At 39.5% G+C, this 22,541-nt stretch overlaps 2 protein-coding genes across 3 annotated transcripts in view; both read right to left on the reverse strand.

The window, feature by feature from the left end:
• Positions 1-22,541, reverse strand: part of TUBB1 (tubulin beta 1 class VI) — a 481,315-nt gene that overhangs the window by 207,242 nt on the left and 251,532 nt on the right. The window lies entirely within an intron of this gene.
• EDN3 (endothelin 3) overlaps positions 3,391-22,541 on the reverse strand; it is a 38,284-nt gene continuing 19,133 nt past the window's right edge. Inside the window, exons 3-6 of one of the 2 annotated variants that reach the window (XM_063296996.1) lie at positions 7,613-7,783; positions 5,570-5,678; positions 3,770-4,234; positions 3,396-3,525 (exon numbers count right to left, since the gene is read on the reverse strand). In XM_063296996.1, the coding sequence (XP_063153066.1) occupies positions 5,603-5,678; positions 7,613-7,783 (247 nt within the window). In that variant the 3' untranslated portion in view covers positions 3,396-3,525; positions 3,770-4,234; positions 5,570-5,602. Of the gene's footprint in view, positions 3,526-3,769; positions 5,679-7,612; positions 7,784-22,541 lie in introns of both variants that reach the window. The other variant, XM_063296995.1, reaches the window with a different exon arrangement.

A 22,541-nucleotide genomic window follows, 5' to 3' on the forward strand; every position in this document is an offset into this window, starting at 1 on the left:
TGGTGGGACACAAGACCGAGTCTGTGAGTACACTATTATCTGTGGGCCCCATCCTGTCTACCCATGATCTAGTGCAAAGGACTATGAAATAAAAGATGCATGCCAGCTGATAGACTAAGCATTAGACTAAGATCCGTGGACATTAAAGATCATAATATTTGCTTTTTTAGAATTTGTAGAGGATAGCACTAAAAATCAAATATGTAAGACATACACCCAAGAGACACGTTGCTTTTATCCCTTATCAGTGAAACTAGTCACCCCCACAGGCAGCATTTCAGCACTTCCTTAATTTGTTCCATAACTCTATGATTCTGTTCTAATTTTGTCAGCAGCTGGAACATTTTTAACCCCAGTTGAGCCACCATATATCAAAAATCACTACTCTTCTGATTTTCTACTTGGGGGGTTTCATTTCCCAATGGCAAGAACTCCTGTTTCTTGGCCTCCCGCCTCATGATTGGAAACATGCTTTTTCACCAGCTTTTGAGCACTGGTCTTTCACACTGAGCAGAAAGAATGGAAATGTGATGGCTTTTTGTTCAATCACACCTTGATGGTTTTTCTTTTTTGCCTTTATTTATTTAATTAAATGGGAAGGGAGGGGGGAGGGGGGGAGGGAATCTATAAGGGCTTTGCATGCACATATATATGTATATAAAGTTTTACACTTGGGTTTCAACAAAGAACAACTGTATTTCATTATAATCACCTATGCACAAAGCACCACACAAGTGAACACAGAAAAAAGGGGGCTTAAGTCACTGTCTGGGTGCCATTTTCTACCCTTTCAATTTGGGAACTCTCCATAATTCCTGTGGGTTTTCCAGGATTTTGAGATCAACTGCAACAAGAACACAGGTCAAATGTAAACAGTTTCTGAGAGTTTGTGGAATGAAAATAGGAATTTAAGTGAAATCTCAGCTGGACTGCAACCTTGTTCTAGGTGGGAAAGTCAGATTTAATAGTATGTCTCATATATTGATATCACACATACATATGGCATAAGTTTGAAAAGCTAGCAGCAGTTAGTAATATGGGCTTCAGGATCACCCTTATTTAAAGAAACACCCAATATACAAGGAGATATTTTTCAGTATAGGTAGTCCTCACTTAACCACAATTGGGACGGGAATTTCAGTTGCTAAGCAAAGCGGTCATTAAGCAAATCCGACCCGATTTTATGAGCTTTTTGCAGTGGTCATTAAGCAAATCACCATGGGGGTTAAGTGAACCACATGCCTGTTAAGCAAAACATGCGGTCCTCTGGCTGGGAAGGTCCAAAATAGCAATCACGTGACCACAGGGTACTGCGACGGTCATAAATGTGAACTGGTTGCCAAGTGCCCAAATTATTATTATTATTATTAATTAAATTTATATCACCGCCCATCTCCCCCAATGGATCAATGAAATTGTGATCACGTGACCGCGGGGATGCTGCAATGGTCATAAGAGTGATAACAGGTCATAAGTCGATTTTTCCAGCACCGTCCTAAGTCTGAACCATCGCTAAATGATTGGTTGTTAAGCGAGGACTACCTATACAATAAATAGTGTATAACTCAATCTAGAAACTTTATAAAAGTATGTCAGAAAAACAGAAAGCTAGTAGAAATATGACACCAGAAAGATACCTTACTTTTGTAAGTAGAATAATTTATGTAATATACTCATATATACATTTATATATATATATGTGTGTGTGTGTGTGTGTGTGTATGTGTGTGTGTGTGTGTATATATATATATATATATATATATACACATACATACATACATATATATATTTAATACAAGATCTCTTCTTCTCTTTGCAAAATAAAACAAAAAGTCCAGTATCGCTTTGCAAATGTTATACAGCCAGTTTGGGAGTTACTTTGGTTTTCTTGGTTTTCTGTTTTGCAGTAGGTCCAAGAATTAATGCATTCAGCTCAGAATTGTAATAATTGTCCTCTAATAAACTCTAACACTATATATATATATGGAAAAATCCCCGTTTTAATCAAGTGCCCTTCGAAAGGGTTCCAACTGTTACCAGTGCACTCCTTTTTCCTCTTTGATTAGCAAACACCAAATCAATGTCCTCCTGACATCTTCTTTAAATCAACATGCAACCAATTCTGGTCACAAGGTCTACTGTGCACCCTTTCTTCAGCTGTATTGAAATATCTCTAATTCATCTGCATTTCCTGTACTTCAAGGAGGAATTACAGAACTCCGAGTAACTGTTTCCCTTCAACGCTTCTAGAAGTTAAAATGAAGGGTTACAACCCTGATTGTTGTTAGCAAATATATTTTTAATCTTTTGGAGTTCAGACAAAATGAAGGGTTTTGTTTAGGCTTGAACAGATAAATATAGTATATGAATCCTCATCTTAAAATCTATCCTGTAGATCTGTTTTAAAATTCAATTTTATTGCAGGAAGCAGTGCTTGAATCCAATAACCTAAGAAATATGCAATTCTGTTAGCTTGCTATATATTATAATATTAATAGCCATTCTTATTTCATCTGTGTAGATACTGTCATTTTTTTTTTTAAAAAAAGATGCCACTGAAATTACAAAAGGACAGGTTTGATTAAGATTACGAAGTTGTTTTTTTTTACATACAAGAGATGACATCATATATAGGTATTCTTCTAAAATGTACCAATTTCTCTCATGACATCAGTCTGCAGGAAATGCAGGAAACACATATACAACAAGTGACACTGGGTTTTTTTCCCCTTATTCATCAGCATCTTTGAGATAGTGGCAAGAGCTGTCCTCTGAATCTTAACATAGCAAATCATCATCATCATCATCATTCTGCCCCTTGGAACTGTGACTGTGTTAGAGATGATGGACAGTACAATGCTCTTCAAGCACGTGAAGTCCCCACTTTGAAAAAGCCACCATTCAGGAAAAGGAAACGTCCTGTTGGAAAATCCATTTGAAAATCTGGGCACAATATTCACCCGGGATGAGGGTTTTGGTTTTTTTTCCGTATCCTTGGTAGTGTCCTCAACGTCTTACCTTGGGAAGAAAACACATTTTTCTATCAACAGTTAGTCAAAACAACAGCATCATTTGGATATATATTTGTCAAGCATGTTCTGCATTACAAAAGCAGGACAATGATCAAGGCCAAAGGTGACTTGAAAAATAATAAACAGACCCTGAGACATAGTATGATTACTGTGCAGACTCTAGATGTTTAAACTGGGGGTAATTACCCCAAGGAGGTGATCTGAATATATATTGAGGGTAACGGAGCGACATGTAATTGTTTGTTTGTGAGTGGAGGATCCAGTTTGGGACTGCCGTTGTCAAGACATTTGGGTAAGACAACAGAGTCTGGGATTTTTGTGATGGGGGGGAGGGTTAATGACATCTGAGACTGGGAAAAGGATAACTGGGTCAAACCACTGCTCTAAAACATCAGAATAGCATTTGAGAAAATCCATTTTAAATTTTCACTGCCTTTTTCCAACTGGTCCTGCCTTGCAAAAATGTCATGTCCAGTGTGAAGAGGAGCTCTACCTGTCCTAACAGCCAGGAAACATGCTGAGACAAGGAACTGGTCTCTAATGTTTTATTGCTAGTACATAACAGGAATCCTAACAAACTAAAGAAGCGTGGGGAAAACCCAGACATATAACCCCCAAAGGTTAAGGCGGTCCCGATCTGTGTCTCTTTGAATGGCTGACCAATTCCTCAGTGCTACGCATGTGCTTAACAGTCTGGATGGGAGCCCCCTGCTCGCCATCCTTACTCATGACACTACCTCCTAGAGAAATGGTGCAGAGCCTGAAGCCTTAAAAGCCAGACACGGCCCCTAGAGGTCTAACGGCTGCCCCCAGAGCCCTTCCAAACGTTGCAACTGAACTATGGTTTTTATTGCCGCAGAATAATTGAAAATACTGAATGTAAATAACTTAATAAATGATGAAATGCATAGGACAGCATCAGGTTAACTGGATTTAATTCATTTAGTTTGCTTCTAATTACAATTATGCTTTTGTCCTGGCTCCACCCATTTCTTTGTCCTGACCCACCTACTTCCTGGAGTGCAGACCCAGCCCACTACACAATGAGAGTGCACCCTCAGAGCAAACACGCTTATGCAGCCCTGCCCTAGAGACAACTATGGGCTTCTCCCTTTGGGCTCTCAGGAGTCTTACAAGGGCAATAGCAGAAGAGACTTCTGATATGACTCCACCTCCATTTTTCTCTTGGTCACTCCCTACAACTGAAAGAAATGTTGTTAGTTGCTTAGAACTGTGGGAAGCTGGTTTGAGATGATTTAATCATTAGGTACAAATCTTTGGAATATAATGGGTGTTCCTGCAAGAACCAAAGGTATGAGATAAATTTTAAAAAATCAGTACAGCAATACACACGCAGGTCCAACAGAAGATATTCCACTTCCATTCCCCAGGGTGGCTGGGGAATTCTGGGAGTTGAAGTCCTCACATCTTAAAGTTGCCAAGGTTGAGAAACCCTGGTCTAGAGGAGAATGAGACTATGAATGCTTCCACAAAGGGTAGTCTTTTTGTTCTCTTGTTCCCTCCCAGGTGATTCCTCTTCTAAAGAAAAGTCTCAAAATCCTTTGAGATCCTGAAGGATAGTTCAGAGTTCTCCAAGAAAGTTCCAGTATCTCAAAAGATTTTAGTGCTCTGGAAAGATCCCACAATGGGGCTTACTCCCAGGTACCTATGCACAGGGTAGCAGTCATTTTATTTCTCAAAATGGAGACACTGCTCTTTTGGAATACAACGCTGGCTGGGTGTAGGGCTGAACAAATCAGTCAGAATGGTAGTTCAGGAAGTGAGCCAAGGACCTTTCTGACTGTACCCCTTAAAGCAGCAAGAAGATACATCTACTGGAAAGCTTAGCATAGCTGTTTCAAGAGCCAGTCAATGCTGCTTGCCAAGTCAGCACAGATCTCAACGTTTCAAAGCAGTGGGGTTGGTAGGGCCCCCATATCTGGGCTGCAAATATCTGGATGATCAGTAGAGTTGGTGGCAAGGAATAAGAGTGTTCTATATCTCTTTAGTGCCATCTAGTGATATTCTGGATTTTTACAATCTGGATCAGTGTTTCTCAACCTTGGCAACTTTCAGATGTGTGGACTTCAGCTCCCAGAATTCCCCAGCCAGCTTAGCTGGGAGTTTAAGTCCACACATCTGAAAGTTGCCAAGGTTGAGAAACACTGATCCAGATATAGCACTTCACTCCAAATGGTTCACACAGCCCTACTCTATATGCTGTGTTGATCAGCATTCCCTTACCTTTCAGACTAACTTATCTCTCAGGGTTATTGTGCAGAAAGAAGAAAATACCACTTGGGATGCAGATGTTTCCTGAAGAGTTGAGGCTAACAACTGAGTTCTAAACAGGGGTATATACTGTATAAACAAAGATCTCTCATGTAGCCTGCCTCCCACCCAGAAGAACAAAACTGCTCTGCCTTGCCAGGTGAGTGAAAGAGCTACATTCTCATGTAAAATTAAACCATGATTCACGGTTTCATCTCCTGACTCCTCACACTACCACACATTCTCATAATTAACACAGATCATACCTCTCCAGTTCAAACCTGAAGAATTCTTCCAAGCTACTGGGCAAGAGCATGCTTTTCTTCTTGATGGAGAACTGTTCCTGCTGAGTGGCTCATTTGCTTTGGATGATTGCTATGGATGAGAAGGTTCATTTTTTAAAAAGTATTACTGCCTTTTAAAAATGTAACTTTCTCAGTGTGCTATTATTCCATCCAAAATGTTTCGTCACAGTCTGGTTCTTATTGTATATACTGTATTTGTGGTTTTGCTCTGCTGCTTTTATCCATTGTTGGAAGGTAGTTTATGTGGACAATGTCCTGAACGGTGAGGTAGACATAAGAAGGGAGGCAGAAAAATAAATTAATCAAATCTGGCTAATTCCAGAGAGAAGACTGAAATCCAGCTGCTGTCTTATGTGTTCTTTTTTTCAAGGGTGCTGGATTAAACAAGTGTTGGTTAACCCCAAGGATGGAGAACATTCTCTCTCTCCTTCCCTCCCTCTCCCTCTCCCTCTCTCCCACCAGCTCTCTGCCAGCCTGGTCATTTCCTGCTGAGCAAAGGGAAGTTGCATGGGCAGAAATATGAACCAAACACATTTCAGATTGAAGGGTGCTTGTCATCCATCCTTATTTCATCAAAGAAGTGAACAGGGCATTCTCATTGTTCTTTTCACTGTACTACATCACACACAGATATTACTATGTTTTTTTTCTGATATTCAATAAATTCAGCTATGATAATCTGCTAGGCTTCTATGGTCCTAGTTGAAATATGGATATTCAGCCTTTTTAACGTGTGAACACACTGCTCAGAGCAACTCATAATAGCAAGAAAAATCTCAAGGATCCAACAATGCACTCTACATACAAACCCAAATTATTTTAAGAATTTGTATGTTTCCCTTCAACAGTTTTCAAAAAAGAAAGATCCAGATTGAAGGGTAATGAAGAATCTACATGGGTTCAGCCAATCAGATCTGTCCACCAAGGCCAAAACTTTCTCTAATGACAAAACCTTTAAGAACATCAAAGTTTCTACAGTGGATCAGATCAAAACCAGCTACTTCCTCAGTCCACTTTCAGCAGTGCCAACCAGATGCTTTGAAAAGCTCACAATGTACATCCACCTTTGCTGTTTATTTAGCATCTTCTCAACAAAAAAAAGTTCCACATAACTCTCAAAGGTAACAAGCATTAGGGCTGGGTGAAACTTCAATTCAAAGCTTTGATTTGCTTGAAGTAGCCTTTCAAATCATTGACCTATCTCTTCAAATCAATTTGAAAAGTCAATGGACTTTTACACAGGCACATATACATTTCTATTGTATTGCATTTTCAAACTAAATCAATTATGATTATTTAAGCTGGAAACTTCATGTTCCAAACCAATCTCACACATCCCTAATACCATCAACAGACAAATGTCCACAAATCTGTCACAGCCATTTGAAATCCACTTAAGCCCTTCTTGGGTGGGCATTCATCCATGTGGGAGCCACTTCCCCATGATGCTACGCCATGCAGCTATAGCATGAAATATGAATTTTCATGATCACATGCCGTGCCAATCACATGAGTTCCCCCACCACAACTAGTGCTTTCCCATCCCAAACAGCTGGGAAGATTTTGCATTCACACAAACACTACAGCTGAATAATTCTGAGTAATTTCTGCATCAGAAAGACATTTCTGATGTAAGTTTGGATCTGTAGGAAGAAGAGATCTGTGCTTTTAAGGGAAAGGGCATGCCTTTCCATGTTTTCCAGTGTTTAATAGATGAACTTACATATATTTGTTTGGCATTTCAATAACTGCTTTTTTAATTTTTCCAGTTGTGTACCCAGTTGTGGTATCTTTCTCAATATAAAAAGTGGGTAAGATCAAATGAAATAAAAAGCCTTAATATCTTATGCAGTATTTTTTGAAAACATCCATTTGTTTCCTAATTACTTTCCTTGAATAAACCAGAATATTATTGGGGATGGGTGGTGGAAATCTCTCTCCACTCTCCTAAGCTATGTGTTATTTCTTTCAAATATAAAGGTATCCACAGAAGAGGTATCTTACCATTGGACACTCCATGTGCAAAACTGCATGCACAACTTGTCATGTCGATCTGTGCAAGAGCAGCGTGATGGAGAGTTTTCTGATGAATGTAAGCTCTTGCGGAGCTGCTCTGTGGACCTTTTGACCCGGAAATTTCCCCTGTAATTAGCCAACCCATATGGAACAGTTTTCCTGTAACAAGAGATGCAGAAATACCATCATATTTTCAAAATTAGTCTGGAAATTTCTCCTATAAGTAAATGAGGGATAGGAGCTCTGGTGGGAACAGCAGTAGAAAAAACTGGAAATTCTTCTCCAATCCAAATTAAAATCCAGCTGGAAGACAATTGAGCTTAATAATGCTCACTTCTATTCTGTACTTTAAAGAGAAGGGAAAGGAACTTTTAGAAGGAAGCCCTAAGACTTCTACCTGGGCCCAGGTCCAGCATGTCTCATGGCAGAATTTCTAGGTCAGGTATGCTAGAAATCAGAGAGGTGTAAGTTATTTACTAATTGCCAACCCATCAAGGCAGTCAGCATTCCAGACTCCAAGCACACATGCAGTCTTATCAGTTTTCAACTGAGGCATCGTGGGGGGCAGGGGAGAAATAAAAGGTCACATATGAAGTCTGAAAGATGCCTTCTCCCATTACGAGCACTCAGCAGCTACAAGTCACTTCTAATTTATGTGATCCAAGCCAACCATCCCAAAAGCCAGTGGTGCTGAATTTGGAAAAAGGCGATAACCTCTTCCTTTTTTTTTCTTTTCTTTTTTTTTTCCAAAAAGCAAAGATGTCTGGGAATCAATATTATTTTGAGGCATGATGGTGAAAGGAATGTAAAATCCTGAACCAATCTGTCAGCTTATACAGAATTAAAAATTTAATTTTACATTTTACATCAGGTAGTTCTCCTTGATAAAGGAACTATCCAAAATGTGTAGAACATTGTTTCTCAACCTTGTCAACTTTAAGATGTGTGGACTTCAATTCTCTAGCATGCTGGCTGGGAAATTCTAGGAATTGAAGTCCACACATCTTAAAGTTAACAAGGTTGAGAAACACTGGTGTAGGAAAATCAATATAAGTGCCCAATTCATGTTTTCTTTTCTTGCTAATTTAACGTATCTCTATCTGGAAATGTTTTGCTACTGAATATAAGGTTCCCAAAGACTGTATCTATTGTAAAGGGCAAAGGATTTGATAACATGGGAATAATCCTGACAGAACATTCTGATAAGCACAAGCATTTACCAGAGCTGAATGCAAAAAAAGCCAGTATGTAAACTGTTTAGGAAGCTGGAATGAATTCACGGAAACCAAGTTCAGATCCATAACGGATCTCGCTGGATGATCTGGGCCACTAAGAAACTCTCAGCCCAATGTACACCTCAGAGATATGGGTTTAAAACAAGACGCTCCTATGCAAACCACCTCCTGTTCTCAAAGGAAAAGTAGGGTATAAACATAATATTACTAGTAGCAACGAGCACAAGAGTTTGTGGATATTAAGTTGCATGACGTCAACCTGTTCAGTGATGTAGCTTATGAGCAATTGGCTTATTTGGCAGAACACCCTCAAACATAACCCAGGTACATTAAGAATGGAACCTTAAACATATGAAAGATTTGTCCACTGTGCTACAAAGAAAGCAAAGCCTTCATGCCCCAGGCTTTCATCTCTGGGCCTTTTTTCTCCCACCTGTCTGACTTAATGGATACTCGGCAGCTCACTCGGCGGTGCGCAGCTCATCCAATTCTCTCGGGTCTGGAAACTGAGGCTTGCTGCCTTGTGACAGCTCAGCCCTTAGCTGGCTCAATTTTGCAAAAGGAAAGTGCACTAGTTTAAGAGAAGAACCAGATTCACACCGTTTGTAGTCAAAGAGATGGAGGTAATTCAGATTGCTTGAGTACACAGTTGGACAGCTATCTTGATTATCACTTGCTTATCTCTTGCACAGTAAGATAGTTACGCAGCTCTTAATAGGAGGCCAAGCAGACTGTTACACATTATGAACCTATCCAAGCCTCTTCTGAGAGTTCTTCTAAAGATGCCCCTGTTTTCAGAAGCTTGCGTCTCTCTTGCTTATCATTCCCATTCTCTCACCCTTGAGAAGAACAGTCAGGCTACCTCTTTTTAGCCAGGTTCTAAAAGGTGAATGGTTTTAAATTTTGTGCTTTCAATTGTTTTGCTTTTCTCTTTTTTTTCACTTTGCATTTCTGTCCTTTTTTTTAAAAAAAAAGCCACAAGTCACCTTGAGGATACAGTGAGCAGGAAAACAGTATATAAATTGATTAAATTGAAATAAATAAATAAAAACAATGAAAATTTTCAGTGTGATGTATGTCTTATTTTACCTTATTCTTTTTGGAGTTTATTAATTTGAATCAACTAAAAGCGCTGAGAGTTTTTCACATGAAATTTCAGATGAATCAAGCAACAACAACAAAACCTCAAACACATTCCCTTTTTAATTTTTGAGAAAGGACTAAGTATATACCAGCAGAATATTATGTGGTTTATTCTGTGATCTCTCGGGGAACAGAAGCAGCTACCTGACTGATTTAGAACACAGGAAGGAGGAGGAGGGGGGGGGAGAGAGGGGAGGAAGGGAGGGAGGGAGGGAGGGAAAATAATTTGTTTGCCACAGTTTTCCAGGAAATAAGTTGCTCCACCACCACCACCACCCCACCCGGGCAAACTATTTTCAGCAAGCAAAAACATGACGAATTTCAACTGAAATACACTACTTCCTAAGAACAGAGGAAAAAAGGAAGCATCAGTCCAGCAGATAACACCTTTATCAAGAACCTCAACTACCAATATGTGCATTCTGTAGTTCTTTAGGACAGAATTTGTTTTTAAAGCCATTTTAGTCCTTATTAATTCAAAACCGGTTTGAAACCCTGTAACCACTGTGTATTATGCATGCAGTGATCTGGTTCCAGAGTTCTCAGCATCCTGCATACCACATTACAACACTGCATGACTGGGAGAACTCAGGATAAATTATTCTAGTAATGTGACAACATCTACTATTGGCAGAAGTTAAGGCTATCAAAGAAGTTGCGGTAGCATTGCAATGCACTAAGACTGAACAAGCTAGGGTTAAGTTTTGCTATGTGGACAGTTCAGAGCCTACAAATGTTCAGCTCATTCCCTTTTAATAAATTATAGAAGGAAAAAAGTTTTTACTACAGTGGAAAATAGTGTGGCAAGGAAGTAAACATATTATGCAACAGACTAAATATGAATATGAGTGTAAGGGGACATGCTTGACAGATGACAACAATATAAGATGAGGCATAGCCAGTTCAGGGCAAACTGAACTGCACAGGATATAAATGTGAGAGTTGGGTTTTTTTTTTAACACTAGATATATTTGCCAGCTATTAATCTCAAGAGTTTATCAAATGGACAGCAAACATAACCCTTAAAAATCAGTAATCATGTAACCACCACCCATATGGAAACTATATGGAATCTTAATTGTACAGTTGTTGACCTATTTAGCACTTAATATAGCAAACTCTGCCTTATGCCAAAGCATATCTAGATCCATCTAACCTTTCCCAATAAAATCACATTTTAATTCACAGCAGTTATGCTACATATTTAACAAGAAAATATGGAGGCTGAACTTAGGACTTTCAGGACGCAACGTTCTATGTTCACTTCCTTGTACCTGATGCCCTTCAGTGCCCCATAATTTCCCAGCCATAGTGACTATCATGATTGGAAATTATGGCAGCTGGCCCAACTCATTTTCAGGATTTCAAGTAAAAAAAGGTTGCTTGCCATTTTAGGAATAAGCAGGACTGAATGTACTGAATTAACAGTACTCTATATAGAAAAATCTGGCCACATTTTAAGCAAAAAAATATGATATGATAGAACTGATATTAGAAATGACAACATCTAAATAACAGTGAAGGGATGTTGAACTTCCTGTGACATGATGTGATGGACAGGGTACTCAGTTTCTGAAACACAAAGCCCAGTTTCATCATGAAAACACTGGGGAAGAATTCATCAAGAGATTCATTTCTATTACTCAAGGGTTAAACAAAGGTTCTCACTACAGGGTTTAATCAGCACATCATTGTAAGAATGCCTGGGTCAAACCCAACTCCATAAGTGATCATTATCAAAAAGTAATTGTCTGTACCTCCTGTGTTTCTTTTTGCTGTGACCACACTATTTCCCTGTTCCTACATCAATGGGAGTGTAAACTGTACATACTCCCCACTCAGAATAAAACTTCAAGCATTTTATAATAGCGATTATAATCCCCAATGTTTATGCTACAATAAATTCATTAATCTTTAAATTGCCATTGAATCATGTTTGTGCATCAGACTGCAATCATTCAACATTTAACCATGGAAGAAATTCTGCAATACTGCTTACAAACTGTGATTTCAATCAGTAGTGTAAACTGAGCAGATCTACCATTTATTCTGTAACTCATAAAAAGAGTCTGAAATTCCAAACCCCAATGAGAAATTACAATCAGGACCATACACACAAGTACTGTCTGGTAAACAACATGCTGTTTATATTTTGTGTGGCCTGTTGGCATTTCTTTGTTTTTGCATGGACCAAGCCACTAGGTTACCATGGTAATTGAGTACTTTCTTAAGTATAGGCAGGGTGAAGAGGTCAAACTTAATTGTCCTCAGTTTGGGTGTTAAAGCTGCATTGCCTGGGGGAGAAATTTGCCTGGACTTGTTTTAGTTTCACTTTTGTAGCCTTGCAGCCCAGTCCTCTCTGAGCGCATGTGAATGAACAGCTTGTAAATATGTTTTTGTGCTTTCTGTAAATAAATTTATTTTTTATAGAAATGCCTGGTGTGTGATTTTTCTGATCTTTTGGGCCAAACGCTTTCTAGCACTATGACATGGCCAAAGTTATGCTTCTTCTTTTCTTTTAAATAAAAACAACTATTAGCAAGAAACTGTCTGAATTCAATCTCCATGTCTGCATGGAATGATATGAACAAATAAAATATTAAATTAATTAGTGATTTAAAAAGACAAGCAACTATGTACCCCCCATTTATTTACCAAGAGATTTAGCCAAACTTTATTATGAAAAGACCGCCAATATTAGGAAAGGGATCAAACCACCATGTAGTGGGGATTTGCTTGAAAAGCAGTGTGTCATGTTCCCCGTTGCAAGGCACCCATGCATCACAACGGGGAACATGCCTCTCAGGAAGGGGGAAGGAAGGAGGAAGGAATAATCCTAATCCCTTAAACACTTAAACACTAAAGCAATCACAAGGACAAAGGAGGCACACCTTTGCCCGGACCAGAGGAGCCATCAACGTATCGCCTGAACATCTCCACATTACCCCGGGGGACACACCTGCACCGGACATGGGAAGGAGACAGAGGAGACCAGCGATGATCATCATGATCACCCATCAACAGGCCGGTATCGCTTCCAGATCGCCCATCAAGGATCCAGATCCAGCTTGTGGGACAATGGGGGGTGGAAGAGGGCAAGGTCCGCACCGCGGGTATTTACGAGGTACCCCGCAACCACGCTCGCATTCCCGTCTTTTTGCGTGTATGCACTCTGTACTCAATAAACGGAAATCCTTAGCCCCATCTAAGTGAGTCCATGCCTTATTGGGAAACAAGGCAACCGTTACACAGTGTGGATAATCAAACCATTAGGAGGAGATCAAATCATTTAGGTTTCAGGAAAGGAAGAATACATACAAGAGTTTCCACTTTAACTGGAATTAAATGCTTTAGTTTTGGAACACATTTTGAGTGCTCCTTTGAGATTCATATAGCATAAAAGTATTTGTTTTCAAGAAAACTATCCAGTGCATGAATTATTGTTGTAATTGTCCGTGACATTTTGGGTAGACATCCACTGTGGATTTTGATGGTTCTCATTTCTCTGAAAAATCACATAATAATTGTATTCCATTTATCTGATTCAACTAGAATGATATAAACATTCTTCTAAAATAGTCTTGGACTTTTTCTCACACGCTTACTCTTCTTGTAAATCTGTTTTGCTAATTCTCTTTTTTTAATACTACTTTACTATGCAAACTACCCCACTTCCATCTGACTTAAATGAGTAATTCCCAGATTCAGCCCTTGTTACTGCATTATGAGAGTGGTAACACTACTTTTACAGGAATGCTGTCAAAATTATTGAGATAATTTACATAAACTGCGTTGAGGACTTAAAGGAATAAATGCCATTTTAGGCACTAGGCTAAGGAAATGGACCAGGTGTCTTTCACTTTAAAACGCAGTCAGTGGGGTTTTGGCATTAAATATATTTGTAGGCTGTGATCCAACTGGGTAATGGCTCTCGGAGGAAAGCAGGTGAGCCATGCTTCTTCCCACTCACTTAAAATGAGCATTATAGCTTCTGTGAAGCTAGCAAGAAGCCATCTGGGCAGCTGTTATTGAGAATTCCCTTTCTGACACTAGGTGGGCAACGTACTACACTTACTACAGGCAACAACAGGAATGAGGTAGATTATAATGTCATAGGCTTTGTGATGTTAATAAATGCACAATATGAATAATATATGCATGATTTGGCTTGCCTGCAGAAGAAAACCTCAACAGCAACACAAGTGGATGTTGGAACAGTTTGCTTATAACAAATGTCCGACTGAGGTCAAGAACTTCCCAGATATAATCAGAAAAGTCTAATTTCACAGCAGATTTCTTAGGCTCACAGCTAAGTTGCAAAGACAACAGCAATTCCTTCTCTTTCACAGTAGAAGTGCCCTTCGTTTTGGCTACCAATATTTTTAAGTCCCATTTTGTTCTCACTACTCCTTGACATTTTCTTTAAAAAGAAGCTAAAAACTATTAGTCATCTTATTGCAATAAATTCTTGAGCTAACTGCACAATATAAAGTAGCACAATCTTTTTTTCTGTCATCTTTAATTCACCACAAAGTAGACTTGCACTTATGTGGACAGCATATTCTTTTGTGAAGACCCATGTGGTATTTTTCCAAGGACACACTTTGCCTAATCCCTGTTGGTAAGATGTTTTACAACATGAATGTGTATATACACTAAAAAAGACACAAGTATATGTCTATGAAAACAGTGTAACAAGTACAGGGCTGTCGTTAGGGTGTAGTAAAAAAGTCAAGATGGTGGCCACAATGGTGCGAAGCTCTGCTTGTTTTTTACTTTGCAGACACAGTTTGATATGTACTATATCCTACACTGTAGCAACTAATTGGAGGAACATGACCACTACATTTCTTCATCCCAAAGGACCTGAATTTAGGACCACAAAAACAATCAAAGAATGAAGACCCATATAATAAATAAAAAGAGTCTAAATATCTTGATTATTCCTCCAATGGCCAACAAACAACGTTCCATGTGTTCTTTCCCTATTAGCATCACAGCAAATTTGCCAAAGGACAGAAGCCTATAGCCACCACTGAAAAAAGGCAATACCTTCCTGACAATACTAAAATGCTGAGAATTACTGAATTTAGCTGAAGGAAAACAACCCTAAAATTAAGATAGTTCCCCTTCCCAGAAAGGAAGAATAGACCAAAAAAAAAAAAAAGATTATAAAGACAAACATTTTGGCAATCCTTGATTTCCCAGTTTTGTCAACCCAACTCAGGTGTGTCAGTTCCATCTGAAACCAATCTTGGAGGTTTCCCTCATTGAAGCTATGCACACACTTGTACATGTGTGTACATATGTCCATATGTGTGTATATATTTATGTCTGCCAGAAGCTCCAAGCAAGACAAAAATTATGAATTAATATTAACTAAACGAATAACTAATTGAAATTAATTGCCTGTAAAATAAGGTGCCCTGTTTATAAAACCAATCCATCCCCTAGCTGCACATACTAACATTCTCTCACATAAGAATAAAACACTTCCACAGAAACACCGAAGTACATACACACATACTCCTCTGTCTCCTTTTTGCAAAAGAGAAGAAAAAAAAATTGGCTGGTGATAAAATAAGTAGACGGGTAGCTACAGTGGGAAGAGAAAGGAGGACAAACCCGGATGGAGATGTGATGGGGGAAAGAGGTAAGAGAAGAGAGATGTCCTGCATGCGTGTTACAAAAGGGTGAAATACACCAGGCAAGCAGTCCATTCCAAGCAATGACTAATCTTCAAGGTACCCATGCTATTTAGCAGCAGTATCTACTGTACATCCATTTGCAACTCTGGCCATTTACTTTTCCCAATAGCATATTTTATTATTCTCAGTGAACGTAGGACTCACATCTTTTCAGATAATTACTGGGGGGAAATCTTTCTTATTAGGTAAATATCCTTTTTTAATCACAGCTTGGTCTTATATATAGTATAAGTATTTTGAGCCCCAAAGATAGATCCCAGCAGATTCCTATGCATTATTGTCATCCATGACCCAACAGATTCTCCAAGAGATACTTCCATATTCTGCCTTCCCAAACAGAGAAGACAGTCCTCATTCTCAACAGAATAGTAGTTGCAATGTAGAAGAGGAAAGAGTTGCCTCATTTGGAATGACTTGAATACCGCAAACATGTTGCTTGCAAGCATATACAGTATGTCCTGGAGAGAGCCAATACAATGTAGTGGTTACAGCGTGGAACTGGTCCTGTACTGGGAAGACCCAGGAGTAAGTCTACTCTCTGCACGACAGGATCCAGTTCATTAAATGTTATGAGGCATTCCTATTAAGAGCACCCGGTATGTGTTGGGCTAAAACTCCAGTATTTTCAGCCTGCATGGCCTCTGGTCACACTGGCAAGTAAATATGGAATAGACTGTGTTTGGTGGGAATTAGGAAGGCTACAGTCCAGGGTAGTACCAAACCAAAAAGAACAGAGAGGAAAGCAAATTTGTACAGGAGTTAGAAAAGGGAATGCCAGATTCTGTAACTAGCTCTTAATTCCCAATCAATGGTTGTACCTCAGCTCTACACAAACCCAAGTGACCCCAGGCAAGTTGTTATAGAGCTCCAGACAAAATGGGTGTTGTGATTAAGGCATTAGAATGGCACCCAAGAGACTGAGATTCGAGTTCGCCTGCAGGCACGGAAACTCCTTGGGTAACTCTGGGCCAATCAACTTAAAAGACAGCTTGGTGTAGTGGTTAAACTGCCCAACCTGTCTTACCAAATACTGCTGTGGGGAAAAAAATGGAGAAAGGAGTTCTATGTAGGCCACTTTGAGCTCCTGAATTAAAAGCAGGATATAAATCTATCAAAAAAACAAAGAAGTATACTCACGGATAAGCTGAGAATTTTAGATGCCAAAATACACCCCAAAAATTGGGTTTGGCTTATCTGCGGTGGGCTTATTTTTTTAAAAAAAGTACTTACTTTTAAAGTACCTGTATACCTTACACATACTTGCATATCAGCCCATCTGCAGATAAGCAGACCCTGAAAATTTTTAACCAAAATACCATGAAAAATGCACCACCCGTGGATAAGCCAATGGGGAAAATTTGAAGGATCAGCTTATCTGCGTATGGCTTTACATGTGAGTATATATGGTAAGTTGGTGTATGGTAGGTTTATCCCGAAACTGTATTAATTCACTTGAAAAGTAAAATTTTTTACATATTTTAAAAAAAATCTTCAAGAACAATTTATGAAGTTGTCATCTTATTACAAAATCTGGTTTCTCCTCCAAGGATTTCCAACTATCAAACTCATAAAAGTTAGTTATAGACCGAAAAGCGACATGGCTTCATCTGTCAGTTACACATAACAAAACAATTGAAGTAACTGATTAGGATAGGAAGAAAGGGAAATAGGATAGGAAGGAAGAACACAGAGAACATTGACACTAATTCTATGAGAAAAAATTGATAAGGCCTTTGCTTCAATGTGTATCATCTGCAGAATGGCTATGCTTAAAGCATTAGATGGGAGTTCTCTGGTTTCTAATTAATTAGCCTCCACTTTGTCGTTTTTTTTTAAATATATGGAAAAAGAATTCTAGGAGTTCACAAAGCAATTGCCAGTGCAACTTATCTTAGAAAGGCTGTAGTGTTTAATGTTTCCACTGATATCTGAATATGCACAAAAAGGATGAACTTGAACACCGTCCAAGACAGCTGGACTCCTAGTGAAGGTAGTACAAAACATCTCTCTTCCAAGGCACTTTCTTTCTTCTACTCTCCCTTTAAAATATATGGGAGGAACACATAACCGAGTGTTCTTCTCTCTCCTCTCCTACAGTCTTGGACCTGAAACGCCTGGGTCAAATGCAAGGCATATGAAATTAATTTCTGTGTCAATGAGTCTCATAAAACAAATCACAGAGCTTCCGGCAGTAACAAGAGGAAGAAGTTGCGGGGGCAAGATTCAGTGAATAGAAATACTGAGAAGAGGAATGTGAGATAGTACAGACTCTTTTTCTTTCTTCAGAATAAACACAGCTTAACCAAGAGATCCTGGAGTCTGCCTTTAAAATAGCAGTGCCTTAAACAGTATTTGTTAGGATTGCTGTTGTTTTTGTTTGTTTTTGTTTTCGTTTTTAGTGTTCAGCAAGATGAGCCTGTTATACACCGTAGTTCCATTAAGGACAGGGAACAATTTGGGGTCCATATTATAAAACAAGCTGTACTAATACCCATGTTCCAGAAAGGCTGTTCGAAAATCAGCTGTACTTCCAAATATGCAGTTCTCCAGATTTTACAATATTGTTCCCACCTCCAAAGTTGCCAACAAAAATGCGTTCATTAGGGAAAGTCGCAAACAAAAAATTCATTCAGGGAAACAGCCTAGGAAAATGCACATAATTTCCTATATGCATTTGTGTTTACAGGATTTGCAAAGTGATTTAGAAATTGAATCAAATGTTTGGTCAAAAATGCATGGACCAGATATAGTTATTTGTTCATCCTTAATATATATAAATATATACATACATACATGCATCCCCAGATAGGTGGCAATTTCAAGTGGACCTTGACTGACCTTGAGAAACTACTGCTTAGTTCTTCTTCCAGGTCAATACTGGTTAGTACTTGGGCAGAAGATCACCAGGAAATCCCAGAAATGTAGGTTAGAACCAAAAATCCAAAAACATTTCATGATTATTCACTTTTAATAGTTGGAGACATTTATTCACTCCTAATCCTACAACCCATATTTCTCTCAGGCAAAGTATGTTGCAAAGCATATGTTGCAAAGATGGCCAGTGAAGACATATTCATACCATTCATTCATTCATTCATTCATTCATGTAGGTAGGTAGGTATATGTACAAACTAGGTATCTTTAGCTTAACGAAGAGAAGGCTGAGGAGAGACATGACAACAGTCTTCCAATACTTGAAGGGCTGCCACAGGGAAGAGGGCGCCAACTTATTCTCCATAGTACCTGTGAGTAGGACAAGAAGCAATGGGTGGAAGCTCGTCAGAGGGAGATCTTGGAAATAAGGAGGAATTTCCTGGCAGTGAGAACTATTAAGCAGTGGAACAGCTTGCCTCCCGGAATTATGGGTGCTCCATCACTGGAGGTTATCAAGAAAAGATTGGACAACCATTTGTCCAAGATGGCATGAGGATTCCTGCCTTGGGCAGAGGTTGGACTAGAAGATCTCCAAGGTCCCTTCCAACCCTATGATTCTATGATATATATTCATTCCAACTCTACTATTTTTTGTAACAACAATAAGGTGGAAATTCATGAATTTGTGAGGGGTAATCCAAGTACATAATATAGCAAGCCTCCATTTTATTAAATAATGACTGCCTGTCATAAAAACATTCATGTCCCAGCAGTGTATTTAAAAAAAGAAAGCATCAAAGTGGGTTAATTCCTTTTTTTCAAAAAAAAATTACAAAACATCAAAATACATTTAGAATTGTCAAATAGATAAAATTAGCAGCCATCCTTTGGCCTCCCCAGAAAACTATGGAAGAGCCACTTTTTACAATACAAAAACCTTGTAAGAAAGGAATAGTCTGCAACCTTGCAGGTTCATGTTGTTTTATAATCTTCAAATAGTATATAAATATCATAGATTTTTAAAAGAAAAATTTCCTAAAGTATAAGCATATTCCCTAGAGAGTCAGTTTGGTCTAGTGGTTAAGGTTCTGGGCTAGAAACCAGGAGTCTGTGAGTTCTAGTCCCGCCTTAGGCATGAAAGCCAGCTGGGTGACCTTGGGCCAGTCACCTCTCAGCCCAACTCGGTGCAATGTAGACTAGCCTCCTCGTGGTGCACCCTGGGCAACGTGATTTCTCACGGCTAAATAGTCTACACATCTGGCTGCTGGACCTCACAAGGATTTCCCAGGAAGAAAAAGCAGCATGAACACCAAACTACTATACCATATAATTAAAAAAAAAAAGCATATTCCCTTTAGCAGTATAAAGACATTATTGTACTGCATTTCACAATTTTCTACAAAGTAAAAAGTTCCACTTCAGCAAAGGATTGTTACCTTGTCATGGTGCTGGAGCTTGAGCACCTCAACGATGCCATGAGCTAAACCGTGAAGGGACACCCAAGACGGGAAGGTCATGACAGAGAGGTCAGACTAAACGCAATCCCTGGGGAAGGTAATGGCAACCCACCCCAGTATTCTTGCCATGAAAACTAAATGGATCAGTACAACCAGAGATATGTCGGTATACCATCGGAAGATGAGACCCCCAGGTCGGAAGATGGTCAAAATGCTACTGGGGAGGAACAGAGGATGAGTTCAACTAGCCCCAGATGTGATGACGCAGCTAGCTCAAAGCCGAAAGGACGGCTAGCGGCCAACGGTGCTGGTGGTGAACGGTGAACCCGATGTTCTAAGGATCAACACACCATTGGAACCTGGAATGTAAGATCTATGAGCCAGGGCAAATTGGATGTGGTTATTGGTGAGATGTCAAGATTCAAGATAGACATTTTGGGCGTCAGTGAACTGAAATGGACTGGAATGGGCCACTTCACATCAAATGACCACCAGATCTACTACTGTGGACAAGAGGACCAGAGAAGAAATGGAGTAGCCTTCATAATTAATAGTAAAGTGGCGAAAGCAGTGCTTGGATACAATCCCAAAAAATGATAGAATGATCTCAATTCGAATTCAGGGCAAGCCATCTATCATCACAGTGATCCAAATACATGCCCCAACCACAGATGCTGAAGAAGCTGAAGTAGAGCAGTTCTATGAGTATCTGCAGCACCTACTGGACAACACGCCTAAAAGAGATGTTATTTTCATCACGGGAGACTGGAATGCTAAGGTGGGCAGTCAAATGACACCTGGAATTACAGGTAAACATGGCCTGGGAGAACAAAACGAAGCAGGACACAGGCTGATAGAATTTTGCCAAGACAACTCAATGTGCATAACAAACACCCTCTTCCAGCAACCTAAGAGACGGCTTTATACATGGACTTCACCAGATGGACATCACCGAAATCAGATTGACTACATCCTTTGCAGCCAAAGGTGGCGGACATCTATACAGTCAGTAAAAACAAGACCTGGAGCTGACTGTAGTTCCGATCACGAACTTCTTGCACAATTTAGGATCAGACTAAAGAGATTAGGGAAGACCCACAGATCAGCTAGATATGAGCTCACTAATATTCCTAAGGAATATGCAGTGGAGGTGAAGAATCGATTTAAGGGACTGGACTTAGTAGATAGGGTCCCGGAAAAACTATGGACAGAAGTCCACAACATTGTTCAGGAGGCGGCAACAAAATACATCCCAAAGAAAGAGAAAACCAAGAAGGTAAAATGGCTGTCTGCTGAGACACTAGAAGTAGCCCAAGAAAGAAGGAAAGCAAAAGGCTACAGTGATAGGGGGAGATATGCCCAATTAAATGCAAAATTCCAGAGGTTAGCCAGAAGAGATAAGGAATTATTTTTAAAGAAGCAATGCGCGGAAGTGGAAGAAGACAATAGAATAGGAAGGACAAGAGACCTCTTCCAGAAAATTAGAAACATCGGAGGTAAATTCCAGGCCAAAATGGGTATGATCAAAAACAAAGATGGCAAGGACCTAACAGAAGAAGAAGAGATCAAGAAAAGGTGGCAAGAATATACGGAAGACCCGTATAGGAAGGATAACAATATCGGGGATAGCTTTGATGGTGTGGTCAGTGAGCTAGAGCCAGACATCCTGAAGAGTGAGGTTGAGTGGGCCTTAAGAAGCATTTCTAATAACAAGGCAGCAGGAGACAATGGCATCCCAGCTGAACTGTTCAAAATCTTGCAAGATGATGCTGTCAAGGTAATGCATGCTATATGCCAGCAAATTTGGAAAACACAAGAATGACCATCAGATTGGAAAAAATCAACTTATATCCTCATACCAAAAAAGGGAAACACTAAAGAATGTTCAAACTATCGAACAGTGGCACTCATTTCACATGCCAGTAAGGTAATGCTCAAGATCCTGCAAGGTAGACTTCAGCAATTCATGGATTGAGAATTGCCAGATGTACAAGCTGGGTTTAGAAAAGGCAGAGGAACTAGGGACCAAATTGCCAATATCCGATGGATAATGGAAAAGGCCAGGGAGTTTCAGAAAAACATCTATTTCTCTTTTATTGACTATTCTAAAGCCTTTGACTGTGTGGACCATAACAAATTGTGGCAAGTTCTTAGTGGTATGGGGATACCAAGTCATCTTGTATGCCTCCTGAAGAATCTGTATAACGACCAAGTAGCAACAGTAAGAACAGACCATGGAACAACGGACTGGTTTAAGATTGGGAAAGGGGTACGGCAGGGCTGTATACTCTCACCCTACCTATTCAATTTGTATGCAGAACACATCATGCAACATGCTGGGCTTGAGGAATCCAAGGCTGGAGTTAAAATCGCTGGAAGAAACATTAACAGTCTCAGATATGCAGATGATACCACTTTGATGGCTGAAAGCGAAGAGGAACTGAGGAGCCTTATGATGAAGGTGAAAGAAGAAAGTGCAAAAGCTGGCTTGCAGCTAAAC

Source organism: Candoia aspera, chromosome 3 (genome assembly GCF_035149785.1).
Source record: "Candoia aspera isolate rCanAsp1 chromosome 3, rCanAsp1.hap2, whole genome shotgun sequence".
Taxonomy (NCBI): domain Eukaryota; kingdom Metazoa; phylum Chordata; class Lepidosauria; order Squamata; family Boidae; genus Candoia; species Candoia aspera.